At 41.4% G+C, this 24,509-nt stretch overlaps 2 protein-coding genes across 2 annotated transcripts; both read left to right on the top strand.

The window, feature by feature from the left end:
• Positions 1 to 290: 290 nt before the first annotated feature.
• LOC117473946 (NADPH oxidase organizer 1-like) lies at positions 291 to 23,838 on the top strand. The gene is given in 10 exon segments (XM_034119913.1): positions 291 to 505; positions 615 to 695; positions 789 to 861; positions 1,262 to 1,442; positions 1,533 to 1,720; positions 1,831 to 1,938; positions 6,042 to 6,159; positions 6,433 to 6,482; positions 6,485 to 6,825; positions 23,069 to 23,838. Coding segments are annotated over 10 exon segments (1,299 nt in total). The 5' UTR covers positions 291 to 430; the 3' UTR covers positions 23,153 to 23,838.
• Positions 15,569 to 21,184, top strand: LOC117473947 (NADPH oxidase organizer 1-like). Its single transcript, XM_034119914.1, has 8 exons — positions 15,569 to 15,785; positions 15,895 to 15,975; positions 16,067 to 16,139; positions 16,525 to 16,705; positions 16,796 to 16,983; positions 17,094 to 17,201; positions 20,468 to 20,585; positions 20,859 to 21,184. Exons 1-8 carry the CDS (start codon positions 15,711 to 15,713, stop codon positions 20,908 to 20,910), a joined length of 876 nt encoding a protein of 291 aa, XP_033975805.1. The 5' UTR covers positions 15,569 to 15,710; the 3' UTR covers positions 20,911 to 21,184.
• Positions 23,839 to 24,509: the final 671 nt, after the last annotated feature.

Below are 24,509 nucleotides of genomic sequence, written 5' to 3'. Positions count from 1 at the left end.
CGTGGGAAGGACGAGAACATATATGAAAAATATATTTATTAACAAAAACTTAACATAAACCAAAAACAAAGCAAAGAAAACTAAGCGACGTGGCTGCTCCCAGATCAGGTCCTCTGCGGGGAGAGAGGTTGCAGGTCTCACTCAGGCCCTTTAACGCTCTGGTACCGGCCGCCAGGTGTCCTCAATCCCAGCTGATAGACCAAAGGGAGAACCTTAAAGGAACACACACACACACACCCAAGAGATAACAAGGCAGGGGTCGTCACAATCCTTTTTTCTCCCTGCCTCAGGTGTGTCTTCCTCTGACTCCGCCTCCATTATTTGCAGGGTATATGTACTGCTGCAGACTCTGATCCAGCAGAAGAAACAGCTCACCTGCAGACCATAAAGCTGATATTCATCCACAGAGCTGAGACACACACTTCACACAATGGCTGGGGATCAACGAGTTGTAATCAGTGCTCGCATTGTTGGAGCTATGCACAGGGACACACCTAAACTCAAGGTGAGTTAACACAACAGGTGTGATTTAACTGAAGATTTAACTGTGTGATTTTCTGTATTTGTGTAAAAAATGTCATCCCTCATCCTTCATTATTTGTATTTCTCCACAGATGTTCGTGATTTCTGTGTTGTGGTCGGACAACACTGAAGTGATCATTTACAGGTCCTTCCAGGAGTTCAGGAAATGCCATGTAAGTCCCCAAAAACTAAAGAAATCACACATGTTCTTAGATTGGTGTTTATTTTGTAGAACTAATAAATGTTTTTTTTTTCTTTTCAAACAGAGGCAGCTGAAGAAGAGATTCCCTATCATGAACATTTTCAAGAGAAATGACAGAGTTATCCCCACATTTAGAGGTAAGAATAGTTCAAATGTATGTTAGAAAAGGTCTATTTTAATAGTCTCCTTACACAGAAATTGTGCATTTGCAGCAGATAATTTGAGGAAAAGCCAACTACAAGAGTTTAATAACACTGCAAACATTTACTGTAGCTGATGTATTGTCTAATGTCTTCTGTTTTAACTTAGTTTGAAGCAATTAGATGGATATTACATTTTGTACTTTCCAAGAAAAATGCTGTATAAATATAGTAATTCACCTTATTTCTCAGCCAGTCTGGTAATAATCTTTGGGGGTTTCCCTTCCCTATGACTGTGTCCTTCATGAATCAGTGAACACATTTACAGTTTGGACTAGACGCTGTTCACTTTACAGTCTGGTAATAATCTTGAAAAATGTTCCTCTCCTCTCTGCAGGACAGGCCAGGAAGAGCAGCCAGAAGAAAGGATCCAAGCGCTCCATCCAACGCATGAAGTTCCTGGAGAGCTACTGCGAGAAACTTCTGAAGTGCGATCAAAGTGTGACACGGACCACAGAGGTGACTCAGTTCTTCATGCCCAAAGATCACGACCTGCTGCCAGACTTCACCAAGAACAGGTCAGTTCTCACACCAGAGTTTCAGATCAAATTACAAGAGAGTTTAAATTAGTTCTTGATTATTAAATGACTGATTTCTCTCTCACACAGCATCATGATCCTGATGTCTGATTGTGGAGGAGGAGAAGTTTCTCACCAGCCTAGAGGCAGCGTCACTCACCCGTTTGTCACCCAGACTTACTCCTGCGTGGCCGCCTACGAGACAAAAGATTCCAAGAATCGTCCGTTTAAGGTCGCTGTGGACGAGACGCTGGACGTGCTGATCAAAGATCCTGCAGGTCAGTGCCTCAGCTTTCATGTAGATGGTTACTGGAAATCAGCTAAACAAACTTGAGCTGCTCTTTCTGTATTTCTGTCATGCTTAACGGTTGTTTTATTTCCTCTCCAGGTTGGTGGCTGGTTGAGAACGACTCAAAGGGTTTGGCTTGGTTTCCTGCTCCCTACCTGCAGTTATTGGACGGAGAGGATGAGGAAGACACTGTATTCCAGCATGCAGGTATGTGTCATTTTCAGTCAACTTATAATATGCAGAAATGACCTCATTGAACAAGTACACATAACTTCTTTATGGAAAAACATTGAAATGTACATACAGTACATGTTATAGTTGTACTCAACAATGCAACTAAATGCAAATTGAAATACAATTAGAACACTAAAATGCTTAAAATAAACTTCATGAAATCCTATTCTAAGAACAAAAAGTGTACATTATTCTTGTTTAATGATTTCTTCATCCAATTTGACAGTTTAATCACTTTGAGCATTACAAAGTTTAACAATTTGGGTAACTTAAGCTATTTTACATGTATGTATCTTACACATTAAAACAATTACTAAATCAGCCTACTATCACCTAAAGAACATTTCTAGGATTAAAAGACTAATGTCACAGCAGGATTTGGAAAAACTTGTCCATGCTTTTATCTACTGTACTGTCCCCAGAGTCAGAACTAAACATGGTAAAGCAGCGTTCAGTTATTATGCTCCAAATATCTGGAACAAACTCCCAGAAACCTGCAGGTCCACTGCAACTCTTACTACTTTTAAATCCAGGCTGAAGACTTATCTTTTTGCCGCTGCTTTTAATTGAAACTGAGCGGTTGTGTTTCGTTTTTGGTTAATGAACATTTGGGGCTAGTAACCCCAGGGAATCGGTGTCTGGGGACTTTGTCCTGGCTGGTTTTCTCTGTGTATGCTGCTCGGGACGTATGTGCCATACAAGCGTACACAGCTCATGTTCAGAGAAACCTTAAAGAAAGGCATCAGTAAAATGGAAATTCTGTGTGAACTATTCATATCTTAAACTGCACTGTAACTTTTTATTCATGTATTTTTTCTTTTATTATCTTTTTTTAACGACTGTTTTTAAATGCCTTTGTCTGAATGTCTTTCATTTTTGTAAAGCACCTTGAAATGCCTTGTGTTCAAAGGTGCTATATAAACCATGGATGTATAATAAGAACTGGATACAGCGTGGGAGGCGGGGCCTCATTCATTCCTATGAGAGTTGCTCATTCGCGCATGATGATAAAATGGCCCAACTTTTGAGAGAGCGAAACGTCACAGATTACCCGGCATGCCTGAGAAGTACCCGTATGTGCGCTCATAGCGCATGCGCAACTTTAACCATGCCCCCCAAAATGCTCGTTCACATCAAGCACGTCCATTTGCGTACACGTAACAGCACCGCACGTTCATGACAGCATGGTAATGGGTTGTTATTATGATGGATTTGATATTAACGAGGCGGCAGCTAGCGGCTAGCTAGTAATTATGCTAATTTACACATCAATCGTTATGTACTTTTATATTGCGCTGTAACAGGATCTAGTGATATCCAAGCAACAGAGCTTCATTTAGCATGAAAGAATTATTGCACTGTATATGTGTGTGTGTATGTATATATATATGTATATGTATATATATATATATATATATATATCTATCTATCTATCTATCTATATATCTATATATATATATCTATATCTATATATATCAGCTCTGTGGGCTGGCAGTAAGGCGATATGGGTCCGTTCTTATTGTGCATCCATGGGTAAAGATAAACGCATGTAGTGCTGAACACGTAACATGAATGTGCCGGGCGGCGCGGTCCCGTGGGTTAGATGCACGTTCATAATGCAGAGGGAAATAACTCTCAGAATAACGTTATTAGCACATTTTTACAACTTGAGGAACGAATGTTTTTAATAAGGGCTATACAAGTGTTCATACTGGGTAGTTTATTTAGTTTAAAAAAAATTATCCAACGATTTACAGACCACTCTTCCCCATGTAAGTCAATGGGGGAAAAAGTGTTTCCGGGCCTGGCAACCAAACGGAAGTGTAGTACCGCCGTTTGGCCACCACAAATATTTTCATCTGAGTCCGGCGCACTTCCTGGGGGCTTGATATAAACAGGGGTGCACATAACTGGTACGCATGCGCGGCAACAATCTGAAATGCGTACCGTCACTTGTGTCACAAAGCGCATTTGCGTACCGACGTACTTGTGAAGCTTTTCCAGAAGGCGGTTAGATCACCGGACGACAGAGTCGGTCTCCGTGTGCACAGACAGGGCTGCTGTTAACGTCGGTCTGTACAGCAGCCCTGCGCTAAAACAGCTGATCACAACGTTCACACGCTCCGCGGTCACGAAGCTCTGTACTCCACTACCACCCCCCTCCCCCCCCCCCCGTTGACAATCGCGAAGCGCTGTACTCCACTACTGTTCAGACCTTGTTAAAGAGGTTTTCTTCAGATTTTAACATTAACTAGAGTGTGTGATGTCACAGCTAGAGTGTGGGAATTCTTGAAATGTGCCTTCATATATTTTTTTTTAAACTGCCATAATTCCCAAACCCTACATTCTTGAGACATCATTTTTCATGACAAACGTAGGAAAAACATCTCGTAGCTTGAAAAATGACAAATAATTAAGCAAAAAGAATTAAACACAATGCCTCTTGAGGGCATGAAGTGACAAAAACGTTCATGTCTCCATTAAAGCCCATTGTAATTTCAGGCAGATATTTCCTCACAGCAGCAGCCGCACACCTTTTAGTTAAACGGCCAAAAAGGCCACATTATTAACCCGAAAGTACACAAAAATTACACTTCAGATACTCAACTTCCTTGACATGCTTCACGTTTTGAAATTTCACAGATATCTGTTATCGTTCTTCCACAAAACGTTCACATGTAAGAGGTTTATCTCAAATTCAGAACAATGCAAACCTTTGATCTCTACAGAGCTCGTTGGCTCAAATATAAACACCTGTGTTATGGAACACGATGATGTCATCACTCCAACTGACAGCAGTCAGTTCTAACTGTTCATTTACTCACACACACACACTCTCTCTCTCTCTCTCACAATGTTCCAAACGGCCCAAAACTTCACAGGTTTGGTAATGATGCAGCCATCAACGCATCTAAGCGTAGTATGGGGTGTCATCAAATGCCGTTGCCATGGCGACAGACCACTCGCCATGAAACACGATGTCGCTGTAAGTCCAATGGACACGGTCCAATCGTCCCCAATCTTCACTTGTATATCACCGGTCCATGCCTCAACAGCTCTACGCCAAATCTGAAATCTCACTATATGCCGTTTCCATGGAAACGCATCCCTCGCCATAAAACACGATGTCCCTTTTAACTCCTATGAAAATGTTCAAAAAGTGCTCAAAATTCACATGTGTGCTAACAGTCCAGCCGTGAAGACATCTACGAGACAGTTTTGAGATTTCTTCAAATGCCGTTGCCATGGCAACACAATGCTCGCCATTAAACACGGTTTTCTCATAACTTCAGTGAAAATGTTCCAAATGGCCCAAAACTTCACAGGTTTGGTAACGATGCAGCCATCAACGCATCTAACCGTATTATGGGGTGTCATCAATTGCCGTTGCCATGGCGACAGACCACTCGCCATGAAGCACAATGTCGCTGTAAGTCCAATGGAGACGGTCCGATCGTCCTCCAAACTTCGCTTGTATATCACCGGTACAGCCCTCAACAGCTCTACGTCAATTATGGGGTTTCTTCAAATGCCGTTGCCATGGTAACACAAGGCTCGCCATGAAACACAGTTTTCTCATAACTTCAGTGAAAATGCTCCAAACAGCCCAAAACTTCACCGGTTTGGTAACGATGCAGCCATCCACACATCTAAGCGTATTATGGGATGTCATCAAATGCTGTTGGCATGGCGACAGATCATTCACCATCAAGTTAGTTCAAAAGTTTGCAATTCAAATATTCTGCTGCTTTTCCAAGCCTTTTTACTTTATTTTCTTCTCATCACACATTCAAGCCCCCAGTGTTCATGTATCATTTCAATCTAAATTCTTCACTTTCTTCTTACACATTACATTTCAGCATAGCAGTTTAGCGTCAGCTTTTCAGCATAAAGCATTCCCACTAGCAATTTCTTCAGGAATTGCATTCTCTAGTTTATAATATGATGCCAAGTTTTAATAAAGAATCACCACTGGGGAGTGCTCTTTGACCAATGGAAGCTAACATACATCTATTCTCTTCTAGTCTTTAACTGTACTGCAACATTTCTGATCTTGTTATCTTCTTTGTGACCAGTTGAGCTGTACTGTGCCGTGAGGAGTTACACAACGAAGAGGCACGACGAGGTGTCTGTGCCCATCGGCTCCGTGGTGGAGGTGCTGAGGAAGTCTGACGACGGCTGGTGGCTCGTCAGGTATGGAATCTTATCTGTCTGCACTGCAAACAATAGAGAATAGGAACACGGAGCACATTTAAAAAAGGCTGGTTGAAGCACTTATGAATGCTCTTTTATTGTCTTTTCAAGCAAACGCATCACAAACCTACTATTGTCTATGTAAAGAGTTAGAAATGGGGTTTTGTGCAATTTGATAAATAAATGCTAAAGAAGTTCTCTCAACTTGATCAGGATGTTATTATAGTTTGCAAAAGTTGTAATCAATTATCTTTCTTTTGTAATCCTCTCCAGATTCAATGGCAAGGCAGGTTATACCCCCTCCATGAACCTTCAGCTCGATCCAGCGATGTCACCGGTCTGCGAAGTGATTCTGCAGCTCAGTTCAGAGGGCGTCTCCACAAGGCCCGGTTCCGGGACGTCCTCTCCGAGACCCGGACGCAGATGGAGAGGGATGCAGAAGAAGCCAGAGCACGAAGCATGAGCAGCACGAGCACCGATATCAGCTTCTCCGACTTCGAATCCACATCCAACTTAGCAGACATAGGAAGTCCTTTGGCAACGCCTCAGCAAAGCGACAGTAACATTGATCTCAGCCTCTTAGACCGACGTGGCTCCGATACCAGCGACGAGAGGTCTGAATCTGCAAGCTCCAATGTTTCTAGGACATCATCTGTCGTTCCCCAGGTGCCTCCTCGAGATCCTAACCCGCTGCTCCACCATGACCCGAAAGGCAGCTCTGGCCAACAGGACGCCGGAGACCATCCACCGCCGATAGGGAGTCACATTCCTTAGATTTATTCAGTGTGCATGTAACATGTTCACCATAACAGGTTCTGTCAGTCAGTTGTGCAATATTGTTCAACATGTTTGCCATACCAAAGATTTAAAACGTGCGTAATAGCATAAGAGGATGCCAAGAAATTTCACGTGAAGTTTGGAAATATCACTCGGTACAACAATCATATTAATAATAATAATGTAGCTTCAGTGAAGCATTTAAAGGAGATGAAGAAAATGTATTGAACTTTTATTATTTTCTTTAGCTTTGAAACCACTTTTCCAGGAAATGTAAGTTAAATATTTACATTCAACTGTTTTAAGTATCATTCTTTAAGTTTGTTTACGGTTAGGAACTATTCATGATAGAAAAGATAAGTCAATCATTAAACTATTAAGCACTTTTACCACTATTTACGATTTAATTCACAGCAAAAACTTCACAATTCATTTAACAATGTTTACTTTGTTATATTTGACTATCTTATACTGTAATTTAAGTTTCCTGTCATGTTCTTAATTAATTTCTGTTTTGTTGTTTATTGCATGAATATTTATACTGATGGCTTTGTACTGTATGTACAGACTGTAACTGTAACATGTCAATAAAATAAAATATGAATACAAACAAGAGTGTGTATTTTCCCCCTAATTCATCAGGATTAATAGCCATAAGTTATAATTTAAAAAAAAAAGAAAATGAGCTTTATTGATCTGATGTTTTTTGTAAAGGTTTAAAGGTGCTTCACCAATGTTTGAGTCAACTCCAGATAACACAAGCAACAATAAAAATACGAAACATTGGTGAAAACGACTCAACACATAAAAAAGCAAATACTTATTTGTACTAATATGTCTATTTATCTAAATTGTATGTAAATTAAATGTTTTACCAGACATGTAAAGAGTGTTATACAATAATGCAGATGAGAAAAACATAGGGAATTTAAACATCTCAATTAACCTTGAAGAGGGAATGATCTTACTTTTTAAATATTCACAAATTGCATGCTTTACAATCGCGTCCACTTGTATGCTGAACGTCAGGTCTGAAGAGAGTCAGACATCCAAATGTAACTAATCAGGAGAGACGTTATTCAAAAGATGCTTAATGTGCACAAGAAAGATTTGGAGTGATGAATGATGATGAACGGAAGAACAACTGGAAAGACTAGTTGTGATGCAGACCACAGGTGTATTGGGTGGGGGAGTTTTAGAGAGCAGTTCCCATGAAACACAGTGTGATGGAAATTCCACACTTAATCACCTTCTGGTAAGAAAAGAACAAATATACAAGCTTAAACCAAAGTCGTGTTATTTAATAAAGAGTTATAGCATTCAACAGAATCAATCATATTTCCAGCTGGAAAGGACAGAGCTCCTGCACTAGTAGATAGTACCAGGATCTGACCCCGTTACACAGAAAAGCAATGTCATTTATAGAGATGAGACACAGGAAGGAAGGCAATCCACATTACAGTCCTAAATTGGGTGGGGGGGCCGACAGAAGGGGAAGCGCCACATGTTAATTACAAACCCTAACATCCATATGATAATTCAATGCCTGACAATTATCAGGGCGACACCCTTCTGTCTGAGAACATTTTGTAGCCAGGAAACCTACATGCATATTGAATCACTGTAAATTCCCATCATACACAGCACTTCTGTTCTTCTCTTAATACGGACAGTTTCTCTTTTAGGAGCTATGCACACATTGTAAAGGGTATTATATGTCCAGTTACATAGAATCACAGCTTCACTAATACAGAGACACAAAACAACATGTCAATCATGTACGTTTAGGTAAAGAAAACCAAGCTTAAACATGACTTGCTGAGATCCAAGCTATTATTATTATTATATCACATCATGTATCACATATTTCCTTATTTGAGTCAGCTTCTTGAGCCGTATCTGGCCGTGCAACACTCAGTGTCACATACTGTATGCAGAAGTATTATTTTAAGCAACACATTAAGTTGACGAAACACTCGAGTCAAATGTAATTAAAGTCAGATCCACTCGTGTCTTGGACGGGGCAGTGATATCATAAACCTGTTAATGTACGCATTCAAACGCTTTTTCTTTTACCAGTATTCACCTTGCAGGTGCAGCTATGTGGCTTTATCCTGGATAAAGTGTTTAAGTCATGGATGTTTAAAGTTTAACTTCTTCATATTTGACCAGGCACGTGCACACAAAGTGGGCTTGAGCCCCTGCCCTTGTTCTTCCTCCAGAGAAAGTGCCATTTTTTCCCCCTTCTTTTTATTTTTTATAAATGAATATATATCTACTGCTGTTTGCGCACAGTTTCCCTTTCCAAAAATATATTGATTGAATACAAAATTAACATATCAGGTCGGGAGATTAGACTGTGCAGTTCCGTAGCTCTCCCTCCCTCCCTCCCTCCACGTCTCCTGCACAGCGGTGCGGACATCGGCAGTCCCTTTAGACCAGGGGTCTCCAACCTTTCTTCATCTGAGAGCTACTTTCAAAAAATGAAAGTGGCCAAGAGCTACTTGCATCACATCGCTTACATTTATTCACATAGCCCTCATCAGTTGAATTAAGCTATACTTTTGTACACGTGTGAAATTGCAATACCTAAAGCTTATCAAAAATAAGGTCCAAGAAAACGAAGATTTCTCACATATTATTATGGCCCACATAATAAGTACATCACTGAACATTCACATAAGTGTCCTTAATCACCACCTTACAAGCATTTCACTCTTTTGTTAGTGAGATGAATGGCACTGCATGCAGTCCACCATAGAGGTGTATGCTGGAGTCATAGAATAGAGTCATTTAAATGTTCATCAGTTGGTCTTGTTCTGTATTTAGATTTCATTCATGTCAGAAAAAGCTGCTTCACAAAGGTATGTAGAACAGAACCAAATAAAGCAGACATTTTCAGTGCTGCTTGGTGAATGTTCTATAGTTTTCGGGGTCTACAAGGCTCCAGAAATGTTGTGAGTTTTGCTGAGACTTAAGCTGAACATTATTTTGGAGATCTCCACAGGATTGACACTGAACAGTTGTTCAGCCATCTTTTTCTTCTTCTTCTTCGTCTTGACATTAAATTATAAACCATAATAAATTAATTGTATAGGTCTAGCCTCCCTATATCTGTGTGTGAAAATGGTTCTATCCTCAAAAACAAAAAACTAATACTTCTGCAGTCTAGCTGCAGCTTCTAGCTAGTCTTCTGTTAAAAAAAAAGACACTGAATGTCTTGAATGCATCACACACAGGACTTGAGTCTGAAAACAGCAGGAGTATTTACAATAGCATTATAAAAACAAAAATAGTGCATGTGGGTGCACACTTACATTCTCTACTGTTACATAAATCCCATGAATGTATAAGATTAAGTTAGCTTCATCATATCTCAATCAGTGATTAAGTGAATAATAAAGTTTCTATCGGGTCACTATCAGCCTGTCACTCATTATTTTCAGGGCGGGGTTTGGAGGAACGGAGAGGAGACGGTGATCGCGGAAGCTTTCCTCCTGCCTTCACAAACTTTACACAAGTATTTATCAACTGAAAATAGCAAGAGGACATTCATACTCTGCAATCCAAGACTTGATTAAATCCACCAAAAACCTGACATGACGATAACGAGTGTTTTTCAAAAAACACAAATCCCTCCCTGTGTGTCTCTGACGCGCAGCGACAGGGCCTGATTCAGAGCGGGTCATTCTGCTGTTAGTTCTGGACTGGTGTTGGTGGAGAAAGCAGACTGCTCCGTGTGTGTTGTCGCTGTGCTGCTGTCACGTCTGTTCCTTGATCTCTGCGTCACCGACCATTTGATATTCGTGTGACAGAAAAAATTCTAAAATAAAAAAACGTTATTGTCCAGCCGCGGCCGAAAAATCAATAAGCAACCTTACTACGCTATAATCAATAATCGAGCGGCGAGCTACTGAAAAGCTGCCCGCGAGCTACCGGTAGCTCGCGATCGACGTGTTGGAGAGCCCTGCTTTAGACAGACAGGTAGCAGCACCTCCCACTTTACTGTTCCATGTTATGCTGGCTTTTCTTGGCTTATTTTGAAGGTGAGTAGTGATGAACAAATTACTAAACTGCCAGTGCCTCAAGTTTACAGCCAATTAGCTAAAAGACAACAAACATAGTTAACTAAGGTAGGCTACTAGCTAATGGATAAGTTAGCTCAAGGTTTAGCCAAGGCAATTTATCATGGGCATTCAGGCTAATGTACTGTACTTAAGGGGAGACACTTAAAGTGAATACAGTAAAATGTGTATCTAATAACGTCATCACAATCGCCACATTGATATGCAAATTAGGCATTAACTAGGCCTAATTAAAATGCGCTAATTTGCATGCAGTTACCAAGGCATTGCAGGTAAAACGGATAAAACAAAACACATCACAACTTCTCCAGATAGATACTTACGTCAAGTCAGTATTTTCCCCTGAAATGTTATGTTTAAATATGCAGATTAGCTTTAAATCTATAGATGAATTCAGACATGGTAGTAAAACGAACACCATTTATATGTGTTTCTTGTTAGTTTTATTTCCATTAGAGTGAAAGAAAACATGGAAGCAAAATAGACCAAAATAACAAGTACATGAAAAAACGATCTTTTTGCCTGTAATGTCCTTAAACAGTAACTTCATAATTTTGATTGTTGGCTGCTCATTTAATAACTATTAATTTACTAGTTTGTTGTCTGCTCTTGTGCATTGTGAATACTAAAGAAGACCATTGTCTCTGTGTTAGCTGATTATTTTGTAGAATTCTGTTGAGTATTCAACAATTGCGTGAGTGTGAGGGTATTAAAATTAATTGGTCAGTAAGTCAGAGATGTGCAACTATATTTAACTTTTTGTTTTAAAACATTTTTTTATAAATGATTATGGGAAGTGCCCTTTTTCTCACTTGAGCACCCGCCCCCCAAAATGTCTGTGTATCCATCCTGTCATGGCCTGGCTCTTGGCCATAACAAAAAGCGTGGGAAGGACGAGAACATATATGAAAAATATATTTATTAACAAAAACTTAACATAAACCAAAAACAAAGCAAAGAAAACTAAGCGACGTGGCTGCTCCCAGATCAGGTCCTCTGCGGGGAGAGAGGTTGCAGGTCTCACTCAGGCCCTTTAACCCTCTGGTATCGGCCGCCAGGTGTCCTCAATCCCAGCTGATAGACCAAAGGGAGAACCTTAAAGGAACACACACACACACACACACACACCCAAGAGATAAAAAGGCAGGGGTCGTCACACCCCCCCCACTTAAAGTCGGTGTCCCCAGGACCACCGGCACACCAACCCCAAGCCCAAGCCTGACAAAAAAAAACAAAAAAAACACCAGTTATGACAAACAACACAACACATAAGGCACCCCACTTCCAACAAAACCAACAATTGCAACATACAACCCTCACACTGCCAACCGCTCCTCCAACACCCAGCCACATCTTTAGCAACACGGGTAGGCTACCTGAGAAGCACACTTTAAAAAAAAATGGGCAGAGCGAGAACGATTTATCCAAACAGTATGACAGACAATACATTACCGTCACGGCCCGTGTTTCCTCAGTTGTAGCAGTTAGTTCCACTGGCTTTACTGCAATGCACCGCAACGTGGCCAATGTCACCACAGCTGTAACATTTCACCTTACTACAACGTCTCTGGATGTGACCAAGCCCACCGCAGGAGTAGCACTTCCGGTCGTTGGCATGCCCACAGTCACGAGCCATGTGTCCTTGGTCTCCACACCGATAGCAGAACATTTCCTTGCCTCTTCCTCGACCCCTGCTGCCGCCGCCACGACCACCATCAACGCCCCCGCCACGACCACTTTGACTAGTGGGACAATGCTTGGTCTTCTGGTTTCTAAGCATAGTTTTGGCCATAGCACGAGCGATCACACAAGAGGACGTGACGTCTGCCAACCCTGTAGAGCTCTCCTCAGACCCTGACTCAATCAGACCGCCAGTGACTAAAAGCGCAGGGGGAACATCAGTCCAGACTCTGCTACCTGCCAAACCGTTGCCCAGAATGAACTGTATACCATCGATTGGAAAAGCTGGACGTACACCAACAGCCACCTCACCCTTAACAAGATCACAGTCAATATATATCCTATGAACAGGAATAGGAAGAACTTTTAATCCCATCCCCCAACTCAGAACTGTGTCACCAGTGTCACTTTGATCAGACAAAGGCAAAACAGAGTCAACAATATAGGAGTCAAAAGCCCCTGTGTCCCGCAAGATTTTGATTGGAACTCTGACATTGCTACCTACCAACGACACCAAGCCGTCTCGTATAAATGGAGCATAAGATGCCAAAACCTCAGATCCACATAAGTGGGATGTAAGCACATCGGCAACACAGCAGCTTTTCACAGGAGCAGCCAACGCAACAGGCCTAACAAAACATCTTCCTCCCTCAGATTTTGCTCTAAGCGCAGGACATTCTGCCTTCCAATGGCCTTTTTCCCCGACAGTAGTGGCAAATATTATTATCCACCTCAGATTTTACCAAACCCAATTTCCTTGGATCCATCCCAAATGAACCAACAACAGCCTTTCTACTTCCTTCAAAAACAGTTAGGGCCTCAGAGCGCCCTCCAAACGTGCTCTTATGAAGCAACACAAACTCATCAGCTGCCACAGCAGCTTCAGCCGCAGAAGTGACCCTGTGTTCTGTTATGTAAGTAGCAATCTTGTTAGGAAGAATATTTTTGAACTGTTCCAAAGTCATGAGCTCACACAAATCGTCAAAAGTAGTGATTTCAAGAGCAGTTAACCAACGCTTAAAACAAACAGACAAATCCCTCGCCATCTCCACATATGTTTGATCTTGTTTTTGCTCAAAGAACCTAAAACGCTGTCGATAGGCCTCTGGCACCAGTTCATATGCTCTAAGCACCGCCGATTTTATTTTACTATAGCTAGAGCTATCTTCCAGACATGAGGAATATGCAGACTGTGCTCTTCCTGTGAGAACACACTGAAGCATCAGAGCGCAGTCTGCATCAGGCCAATCTATAGCCCTAGCTACACGTTCAAATAATTAAAAAAAACGTGTCGGGATCACTTTCATTAAAGTGAGGCAGCAAGCGCAGGTTACTAATATCAAAGCGATGAGGACACCTGGGCACCTGTTCACCCTGCCCCTCACCGGACAACGTGCCATCTCTGAGAATAGACAGACGATGTCCCTCCAACTCTCTTAGCTTTCTCAGATTCTTGTCGCATCCGCACTGTGATTTCCTTTTCAATTCCCAACTCATACTTAATTTTGTCATGTTCCCGGTCATGTTCACACTATACTCTGTCATGTTCGTACTTTACCCTGTCATGTTCCTGCTGCAACAACAACATTTCCCTCTGCTGTTAAAAAGAAAGTGCACTAGCCTGAAAAAGAGGTTTTAACAAAACCCCCTCTTTCTTTGTAGCAAAAACTCCTGTCTCCCTTAATGTCGACAATAGAGTCTTTGTTGTCTTTCACCCTTCTATCACCGACAATAGACACAGAGAAATGCTCAGCAATTAAGAGCAGCTGCTCTCTTGAAAACGTGCCGAGAGACTCCTGAGACGGAGCTTCAATAAATGCCTCTACGTCAGCCATATTAACTTACAACGACCCCTCACCGGAACACAGCACTGGACCTTGACGCCGAGAGAAGAGAGAGAAAAAGAAAAAAGAAAAGAAAAAGAAAAAGACAAACAAACCGGACAGATACCACCACGCGTCCAAAGTGGAACAACACTAATGTCACCATCCCACTGACTAATCTCCTATAGTCTTCATGCAGTTACTTGTGGTGGGTATTTATGCACTGGAGACCGCTGGCCCATCAAAGCTACTAGCAAGCTAGCAACACTACTGAGACCACGGCCATGCTCCCAAGTCGAAGCTTCAACCACTTTCTCCGCAACACTACGCACCCCGCTCAACAATCCCAAGGGAACCGCCGCTTAACCTGCCAGGGAAAACTCCGCACCGCTCCGCACTGCTCCACATGCAATGCACCAACAAACCCACACGAGAAAGAAAGGAAAAAAACAAAACAAACAGCTGACCACGGCTAAGAACAACTTGCAACCACTCTCCCGAAATATAATACCAAACAAATCAAAGCCTCACAAAGTAATCAAATCAGTCCCCAAACAACGATCTGAAATCTAATGTCCTTCCCACAACGAGCCGAAACACAGAAACCGGCCGCACTGCAAACGCGCTCCCAACAAACTTTATACACGGGCACCAACTCCCAACACAAATCTTACCTATCCGTTGCTGTATCACAGATAAAAGAAGTGGACGAGCCCCCCATCTGTCATGGCCTGGCTCTTGGCCATAACAAAAAGCGTGGGAAGGACGAGAACATATATGAAAAATATATTTATTAACAAAAACTTAAAATAAACCAAAAACAAAGCAAAGAAAACTAAGCGACGTGGCTGCTCCCAGATCAGGTCCTCTGCGGGGAGAGAGGTTGCGGGTCTCACTCAGGCCCTTTAACCCTCTGGTACCGGCCGCCAGGTGTCCTCAATCCCAGCTGATAGACCAAAGGGAGAACCTTAAAGGAACACACACACACACACCCAAGAGATAACAAGGCAGGGATCGTCACAATCCTTTTTCTCCCTGCCTCAGGTGTGTCTTCCTCTGACTCCGCCTCCATTATTAGCAGGGTATATGTACTGCTGCAGACTCTGTGATCCAACAGAAGAAACAGCTCACCTGCAGACCATAAAGCTGCTATTCATCCACAGAGCTGAGACACACACTTCACACAATGGCTGGGGATCAACGCGTTGTAATCAGTGCTCACATTATTGGAGCTGTGCACAGGGACACACCTAAACTCAAGGTGAGTTAACACAACAGGTGTGATTTAACTGAAGATTTAACTGTGTGATTTTCTGTATTTGTGTAAAAAATGTCATCCCTCATCCTTCATTATTTGTATTTCTCCACAGATGTTCATGACTTCTGTGTTGTGGTCGGACAACACTGAAGTGATCATTTACAGGTCCTTCCAGGAGTTCAGGAAATGCCATGTAAGTCCCCAAAAACTAAAGAAATCACACATGTTCTTAGATTAGTGTTTATTTTGTAGAACTAATAAATGTTTTTTTTTCTTTCAAACAGATGCAGCTGAAGAAGAGATTCTCTATCATGAACATTTTCAAGAAAAAGGACAGAGTGATCCCCAAATTTAGAGGTAAGAATAGTTCAAATGTATGTTAGAAAAGGTCTATTTTAATGGTCTCCTTACACAGAAATTGTGCATTTGCAGCAGATAATTTGAGGAAAAGCCAACTACAAGAGTTTAATAACACTGCAAACATTTAGTATTGTCTTCTGTTTTTCAGTTTTAACTTAGTTTGAAGCAATTAGATGGATATTACATTTTGTACTTTCCAAGAAAAATGCTGTATAAATATAGTAATTCACCTTATTTCTCAGCCAGTTTGGTAATAATCTTTGGGCATTTCCCTTCCCTATGACTGTGTCCTTCATGAATCAGTGAACACATTTACAGTTTGGACTAGACTCTGCTCTCTTTACAGTCCGGTAATAATTTTGAAAAATGTTCCTCTCTGCAGGACAGGCCAGGAAGAGCAGCCAGAAGAAAGGATCCAAGCGCTCCATCCAACGCATGAAGTTCCTGGAGAGCTACTGCGAGAAACTTCTGAAGTGCGATCAAAGTGTGACACGGACCCCAGAGGTGACTCAGTTCTTCATGCCCAAAGATCACGACCTGCTGCCAGACTTCACCAAGAACAGGTCAGTTCTCACACCAGAGTTTCAGATCAAATGACAAGAGAGTTTAAATGAGTTCTTGATTATTAAATGACTGATTTCTCTCTCACACAGCATCATGATCCTGATGTCGGATTGTGGAGGAGGAGAAGTTTCTCACCAGCCTAGAGGCAGCGTCACTCACCCGTTTGTCACCCAGACTTACTCCTGCGTGGCCGCCTACGAGACAAAGGATACCAAGAATCGTCCGTTTAAGGTCGCTGTGGACGAGACGCTGGACGTGCTGATCAAAGATCCTGCAGGTCAGTGCCTCAGCTTTCATGTAGATGGTTACTGGAAATCAGCAAAACAAACTTGAGCTGCTCTTTCTGTATTTCTGTCATGCTTAACGGTTGTTTTATTTCCTCTCCAGGTTGGTGGCTGGTTGAGAACGACTCAAAGGGTTTGGCTTGGTTTCCTGCTCCCTACCTGCAGTTATTGGACGGAGAGGATGAGGAAGACAATGTATTCCAGCATGCAGGTATGTGTCATTTTCAGTCAAATTATAATATGCAGAAATGACCTCATTGAGCAAGTACACATAACTTCTTTATGGAAAAACATTGAAATGTACATACAGTACAGTAATGCAAATTGAAATAAAATTAGAACACTAAAATGCTTAAAATAAACTTCATGAAATCCTATTCTAAGAACAAAAAGTGTACATTATTCTTGTTTAATGATTTCTTCATCCAATTTGACAGTTTAATCACTTTGAGCATTACAAAGTTTAACAATTTGGGTAACTTAAGCTATTTTACATTCATGTATCTTACACATTAAAACAATTACTAAATCAGCCTACTATCACCTAAAGAACATTTCTAGGATTAAAAGACTAATGTCACAGCAGGATTTGGAAAAACTTGTCCATGCTTTTATCTACTGTACTGTCCCCAGAGTCAGAACTAAACATGGTAAAGCAGCGTTCAGTTATTATGCTCCAAATATCTGGAACAAACTCCCAGAACTGCAACTCTTACTACTTTTAAATTCAGGCTGAAGACTTATCTTTTTGCCGCTGCTTTTAATTGAAACTGAGCGGTTGTGTTTCGTTTTTGGTTAATGAACATTTGGGGCTAGTAACCCCAGGGAATCAGTGTCTGGGGACTTTGTCCTGGCTGGTTTTCTCTGTGTATGCTGCTCGGGACGTATGTGCCATACAAGCGTTCAGAGAAACCTTAAAGAAAGGCATCAGTCAAATGGAAATTCTGTGTGAACTATTCATATCTTAAACTGCACTGTAACTTTTTATTCATGTACTTTTTCTTTTAATGTTTCTTTTATTATCTTTTTTTAACGACTGTTTTTAAATGCCTTTGTCTGAATGTCTTTAATTTTTGTAAAGCACCTTGAAATGCCTTGTGTTGAAAGGTGCCATATAAATTGCCTTGCCTTGCATGGCCTTGCCTTACATTTTATAGATACAATGAACACATTTACCATTCATTTAATGACAAGTGTATCTACAGTGCTTCTTAAAATTCCATCCAAGCCTGACATTGCTCTGACATTGCTGTGCCAATAAATTCATGCCAGGTGGACATATTTTAGTGGGAATGCTGATACAGCTATATGTTATGCTACGGACAAAAAGTTTATTTCCATCCAGTTATTTTGTCCGTCTTCTCCTCCCACATTCAACATCGCAGAAACTCCGTTCAAACATCAAAACGTTCAGCTCGGTCGGGAATCGATGGCTATTACTTTTATCATTCATAACTTTCATAATTCCAGAGATACATCCCATAATTCATCCCATTTTTAACATTTTAACTTTAACATTGCGCAGCTCGTTAAGGCAGAGTGCGTGATGTCACAGCTAGAAGGTAGGAAATCTTGATATAATTACCAAACCCTACATTCTTGAGACATCATTTTTCATGACAAACATAGGATAACATCTCGGAGCTTGACAAATAATTAAACAAAATGCCTCTTGAGGGCATGAAGTGACAAAAACGTTCAACATGTCTCCATTAAAACCCATTGTAATTTCAGGCTGATATTTCCTCACAGCAGGAGCCGCACACCTTTTAGTTAAACTGCCAGAAAGTACACAAAAATTACACTTCAGATACTCAACTTCCTTGACATGCTTCACGTTTTGAAATTTCACAGATATCTGTTTTTGTTCTTCCACAAAACGTTCACATGTAAGAGGTTTATCTGTCATTCAGAACAATGCAAACCTTTGATCTCTTCATAGCTCGTTAGCTCAACTATAAACACCTGTGTAATGGAACACGATGATGTCATCACTCCAACTGACAGCAGTCAGTTCTAACTGTTCATTTCTCTCTCTCTCTCTCTCTCCCTCCCACACCGGTCCATGCCTCAACAGCTCTACGCCAAATCTGAAATCTCACCATATGCCGTTTCCATGGAAACCCCTTCCTTCGCCATAAAACACGATGTCCCTTTTAACTCCTATGAAAATGTTCAAAAAGTGCTCAAAATTCACATGTGTGCTAACAGTCCAGCCGTGAAGACATCTACGAGACAGTTTTGAGATTTCTTCAAATGCCGTTGCCATGGCAACACAATGCTCGCCATGAAACACGATGTCGCTGTAACTCCAATAGACACTGTCCGATCGTCCCCAAACTTCGCTTGTATATCACCGGTCCATGCCTCAACAGCTCTATGCCAAATCTGAGATCTCACCATAGGCTGTTTCCATGGAAACGCATCCCTCGCCATAAAACACGATGTTGTCGTGATACCTATGCAAATGATCCAAACACCACCAGACTTCAGATGACAGTTAATGGTCCAGCCCTCAACATGTCTATATACCATTAGTGAGTTTTACTCAAAAGCTGTTGCCATGGCAACACATCCCTTGCAATAAAACACGATATTGCTCTAACTCCTATGAAAATTGTCAAAGTGCTAAAACTTCACATGTGTGCTAACAGTCCAGCCGTGAAGACATCTACGGGACAGTTTTGAGATTTCTTCAAATGCCGTTGCCATGGCGACAGACCACTCCATGAAGCACAATGTCGCTGTAAGTCCAATGGACACGGTCCGATCGTCCCCCAATCTTCACTTGTATATCACCGGTCCATGCCTCAACAGCTCTACGCCAAATCTGAGATCTCACCATATGCCGTTTCCATGGAAACGCATCCCTCGCCATAAAACATGATGTCGCTATAACTCCTATGAAAATGTTCAAAAAGTGCTCAAACTTCACATGTGTGCTAACAGTCCAGCCGTGAAGACATCTACGGGACATGCCGTTGCCATGGCAACACAATGCCCGCCATGAAACACGGTTTTCTCATAACTTGAGTGAAAATGCTCCAAATGGCCCAAAACTTCACAGGTTTGGTAACACAGCCATCAACGCATCTAAGCGTATTATGGGATGTCATCAAATGCCGTTGGCATGGCGACAGATCATTCGCCATCAAGTTAGTTCAAAAGTTTGCATTTCAAATATTCTGCTGCTTTTCCAAGCCTTTTTACTTTCTTTTCTTCTCATCACACATTCAAGCCCCCAGTGTTCATGTACAGTATCATTTCAATCTAAATTCTTCACTTTCTTCAGCATTCCCACTAGCAATTTCTTCAGGAATTGCATTCTCTAGTTTATAATGTGATGCCAAGTTTTAATAAAGAATCACCACTGGCGAGTGCTCTTTGACCAATGGAAGCTAACATACATCTATTCTCTTCTAGTCTTTAACTGTACTGCAACATTTCTGATCTTGTTATCTTCTTTGTGACCTCTAGTTGAGCTGTACTGTGCCGTGAGGAGTTACACAACGAAGAGGCACGATGAGGTGTCTGTGCCCATCGGCTCCGTGGTGGAGGTGCTGAGGAAGTCTGACGACGGCTGGTGGCTCGTCAGGTATGGAATCTTATCTGTCTGCACTGCAAACAATAGAGAATAAGAACACGGAGCACATTTAAAAAAGGCTGGTTGAAGCACTTATGAATGCTCTTTTATTGTCTTTTCAAGCAAACGCATCACAAACCTACTATTGTCTATGTCAAGAGTTAAAAATGGGGTTTTGTGCAATTTGATAAATAAATGCTAAATAAGTTCTCTCAACTTGATCAGGATGTTATTATAGTTTGCAAAAGTTGTAATCAATTATCTTTCTTTTGTAATCCTCTCCAGATTCAATGGCAAGGCAGGTTACACCCCCCTCCATGAACCTTCAGCCCTATAGCAACCCTCGGGCCGGCCTCTACAGCCTGCAGAGGAAGCTGCACAGCTCCACCCTGAACCTGGCCTCCAGCAGGGAGGCTCCGGCTTTACGTCGATCCAGCGATGACACCGGTCTGCGAAGTAATTCTGCAGCTCAGTTCAGAGGGAGTCTCCACAAGGCCCGGTCCCTGGACGTCCTCTCCGAGACCCGGACGCAGATGGAGAGAGATGCAGAAGAAGCCCGAGCACGAAGCATGAGCAACACGAGCACCGATACCAGCTTCTCCGACTTCGAATCCACATCCAACTTAGCAGACAATTCGGGTAACTTAAGCTATTTTACATTTATGGATCTTATACACATTAAAACAATTACTAAATCAGCCTACTATCACCTAAAGAACATATCTAGGATTAAAAGACTAATGTCACAGCAGGATTTGGAAAAACTTGTCCATGCTTTTATCTACTGTCCCCAGAGTCAGAACTAAACATGGTAAAGCAGCGTTCAGTTATTATGCTCCAAATATCTGGAACAAACTCCCAGAAACCTGCAGGTCCACTGCAACTCTTACTACTTTTAAATCCAGGCTGAAGACTTATCTTTTTGCCGCTGCTTTTAATTGAAACTGAGCGGTTGTGTTTCGTTTTTGGTTAATGAACATTTGGGGCTAGTAACCCCAGGGAATCAGTGTCTGGGGACTTTGTCCTGGCTGGTTTTCTCTGTGTATGCTGCTCGGGACGTATGTGCCATACAAGCGTACACGGCTCATGTTCGGAGAAACCTTAAAGAAAGGCATCAGTAAAATGGAAATTCTGTGTGAACTATTCATATCTTAAACTGCACTGTAACTTTTTATTCATGTATTTTTTCTTTTAATGTTTCTTTTATTATCTTTTTTCTTTTTAACGACTGTTTTTAAATGCCTTTGTCTGAATTTCTTTAATTTTTGTAAAGCACCTTGAAATGCCTTGTGTTGAAAGGTGCTATATCAATCAACTTGCCTTGCCTTGCCTTACATTTTATAGATACAATGAACACATTTACCATTCATTTAATGACAAGTGTATCTACAGTGCTTCTTAAAATTCCATCCAAGCCTGACATTGCTCTGACATTGCTGTGTCAATAAATTCATGCCAGGTGCACATATTTTATAATATGATGCCAAGTTTGAATAAAGAATCACCACTGGGGAGTGCTCTTTGACCAATGGAAGCTAACATGCATCTATTCTCTTCTAGTCTTTAACTGTACTGCAACATTTCTGATCTTGTTATCTTCTTTGTGACCTCTAGGTGACCTGTACTGTGCCGTGAGGAGTTACACAACGAAGAAGCACGACGAGGTGTCTGTGCCCATCGGCTCCGTTATGGAGGTGCTGAGGAAGTCTAACGACGGCTGGTGGCTCGTCAGGTATGGAATCTTATCTGTCTGCACTGCAAACAATAGAGAATAGGAACACGGAGCACATTTAAAAAAGGCTGGTTGAAGCACTTATGAATGCTCTTTTATTGTCTTTTCAAGCAAACTCATCACAAACCTACTATTGTCTATGTAAAGAGTTAGAAATGGGGTTTTGTGCAATTTGATAAATAAATGCTAAATAAGTTCTCTCAACTTGATCAGGATGTTATTATAGTTTGCAAAAGTTGTAATCAATTATCTTTCTTTTGTAATCCTCTCCAGTTTCAATGGCAAGGCAGGTTACACCCCCTCCATGAACCTTCAGCCCTATAGCAACCCTCGGGCCGGCCTCTACAGCCTGCAGAGGAAGCTGCACAGCTCCACCCTGAACCTGGCCTCCAGCAGGGAGGCTCCGGCTTTACGTCGATCCAGCGATATCACCGGTCTGCGAAGTGATTCTGCAGCTCAGTTCAGAGGGCGTCTCCACAAGGCCCGGTCCCTGGACGTCCTCTCCGAGACCCGGACGCAGATGGAGAGAGATGCAGAAGAAGCCCGAGCACGAAGCACGCGCAGCACGAGCACCGATACCAGCTTCTCCGACTTCGAATCCACATCCAACTTAACAGACATAGGAAGTCCTTTGGCATTGCCTCAGCAAAGCGACAGCAACATTGATCTCAGCCTCTTAGACCGACGTGGCTCCGATACCAGCGACGAGAGGTCTGAAACTGCAAGCTCCAATGTTTCTAGGTCATCATCAGTCGTTCCCCAGGTGCCTCCTCGACCCAAAACAGAGGAGATCCTGACCCGAAAGGCAGCTCTGGCCAACAGGACCCGGCTCCAGAGTCTGCCGTAGACCATCCACCGCCACTAGGGAGTCACATTCCTTAGATTTATTCAGTGTGCATGTAACATGTTCACCATAACAGGTTCTGTCAGTCAGTTGTGCAATATTGTTCAACATGTTTGCCATACTAAAGATTTAAAACGTGCGTAATAGCATAAGAGGATGCCAAGAAATTTCACGTGAGGTTTGGAAATATCACTTGGTACAACAATCATATTAATAATAATGTAGCTTCAGTGAAGCATTTTAAAGGAGATGAAGAAAATGTATTGAACTTTTATTATTTTCTTTAGCTTTGAAACTACTTTTCCAGGAAATGCAAGTTAAATATTTACATTCAACTGTTTTAAGTATCATTCTTTAAGTTTGTTTACGGTTAGGAACTATTCATGATAGAAAAGATAAGTCAATCATTAAACTATTAAGCACTTTTACCACTATTTACTTTAATAAATTAATTCACAGCAAAAACTTCACAATTCATTTAACAATGTTTACTTTGTTATATTTGACTATCTTATACTGTATTTTAAGGTTCCTATCAAGTTCTTGATTAATTTCTGTTTTGTTGTTTATTGCATGAATATGTATACTGATGGCCTTGTACTGTATGAAACAAGAGTGTGTATTTCCACCCTAATTCATCAGGGTTAATGGCCATAAGTTATAATAAAAACGAAAATGAGCTTTATTGATCTGATGTGTTTTTTTAAAGGTGCTTCACCAATGTTTGAGTCAACTCCAGATAACACAAGCAACAATAAAAATACGAAACATTGGTGAAAACGAGTCAACACATAAAAAAGCAAATACTTATTTGTACTAATATGTCTATTTATCTAAATTGTATGTAAATTAAATGTTTTACCAGACATGTAAAGAGTGTTATACAATAATGCAGATGAGAAAGAAATGGGGAATTTAAACATCTCAATTAACCTTGAAGAGGGAATGATCTTACTTTTTAAATATTCACAAATCGTAGAGAGCATGCTTTACAATCGTGTCCACTTGTATGCTGAACGTCAGGTCTGAAGAGAGTCAGACATCCAAATGTAACTAATCAGGAGAGACGTTACTCAAAAGATGCTTAATGTGCACAAGAAAGATTTGGAGTGAAGAATGGCTTTATTGTGTTTACAGATAGGCATAAGGAAGCCTGAGGTGAAAACCAAGTCATACACGTGCTGTTGATGGGAAAAAAGGCAGAGATTCTGGGAGATCCCCAAACCGTGTGTGTGTGTGTGTGTGTGATGCAGTTCCCAGCAACCTTCAGGAAGAAGCATGACATTTTTGTAATCTTGCAGGAATGTAGGCAGTTTATTATATCACACTGTGCACTGCCATCACTATCAGAAGTGACCAG

This window comes from Trematomus bernacchii, unplaced genomic scaffold (genome assembly GCF_902827165.1).
Source record: "Trematomus bernacchii unplaced genomic scaffold, fTreBer1.1, whole genome shotgun sequence".
In the NCBI taxonomy this organism is placed as follows: domain Eukaryota; kingdom Metazoa; phylum Chordata; class Actinopteri; order Perciformes; family Nototheniidae; genus Trematomus; species Trematomus bernacchii.
This window is presented reverse-complemented; position numbering and strand designations above follow the sequence as displayed.

What these genes read in the sequence shown, in the direction of transcription:
- LOC117473947 (XM_034119914.1), top strand. Translation starts at nt 15,711, where the DNA reads ATGGCTGGGGATCAACGCGTTGTAATCAGTGCTCACATTATTGGAGCT. An exon ending in AGGAGTTCAGGAAATGCCAT is followed by an intron (nt 15,976 to 16,066) that starts GTAAGTCCCCAA and finishes TCTTTCAAACAG; the next exon opens with ATGCAGCTGAAGAAGAGATT. An exon ending in GCTGATCAAAGATCCTGCAG is followed by an intron (nt 16,984 to 17,093) that starts GTCAGTGCCTCA and finishes TTTCCTCTCCAG; the next exon opens with GTTGGTGGCTGGTTGAGAAC.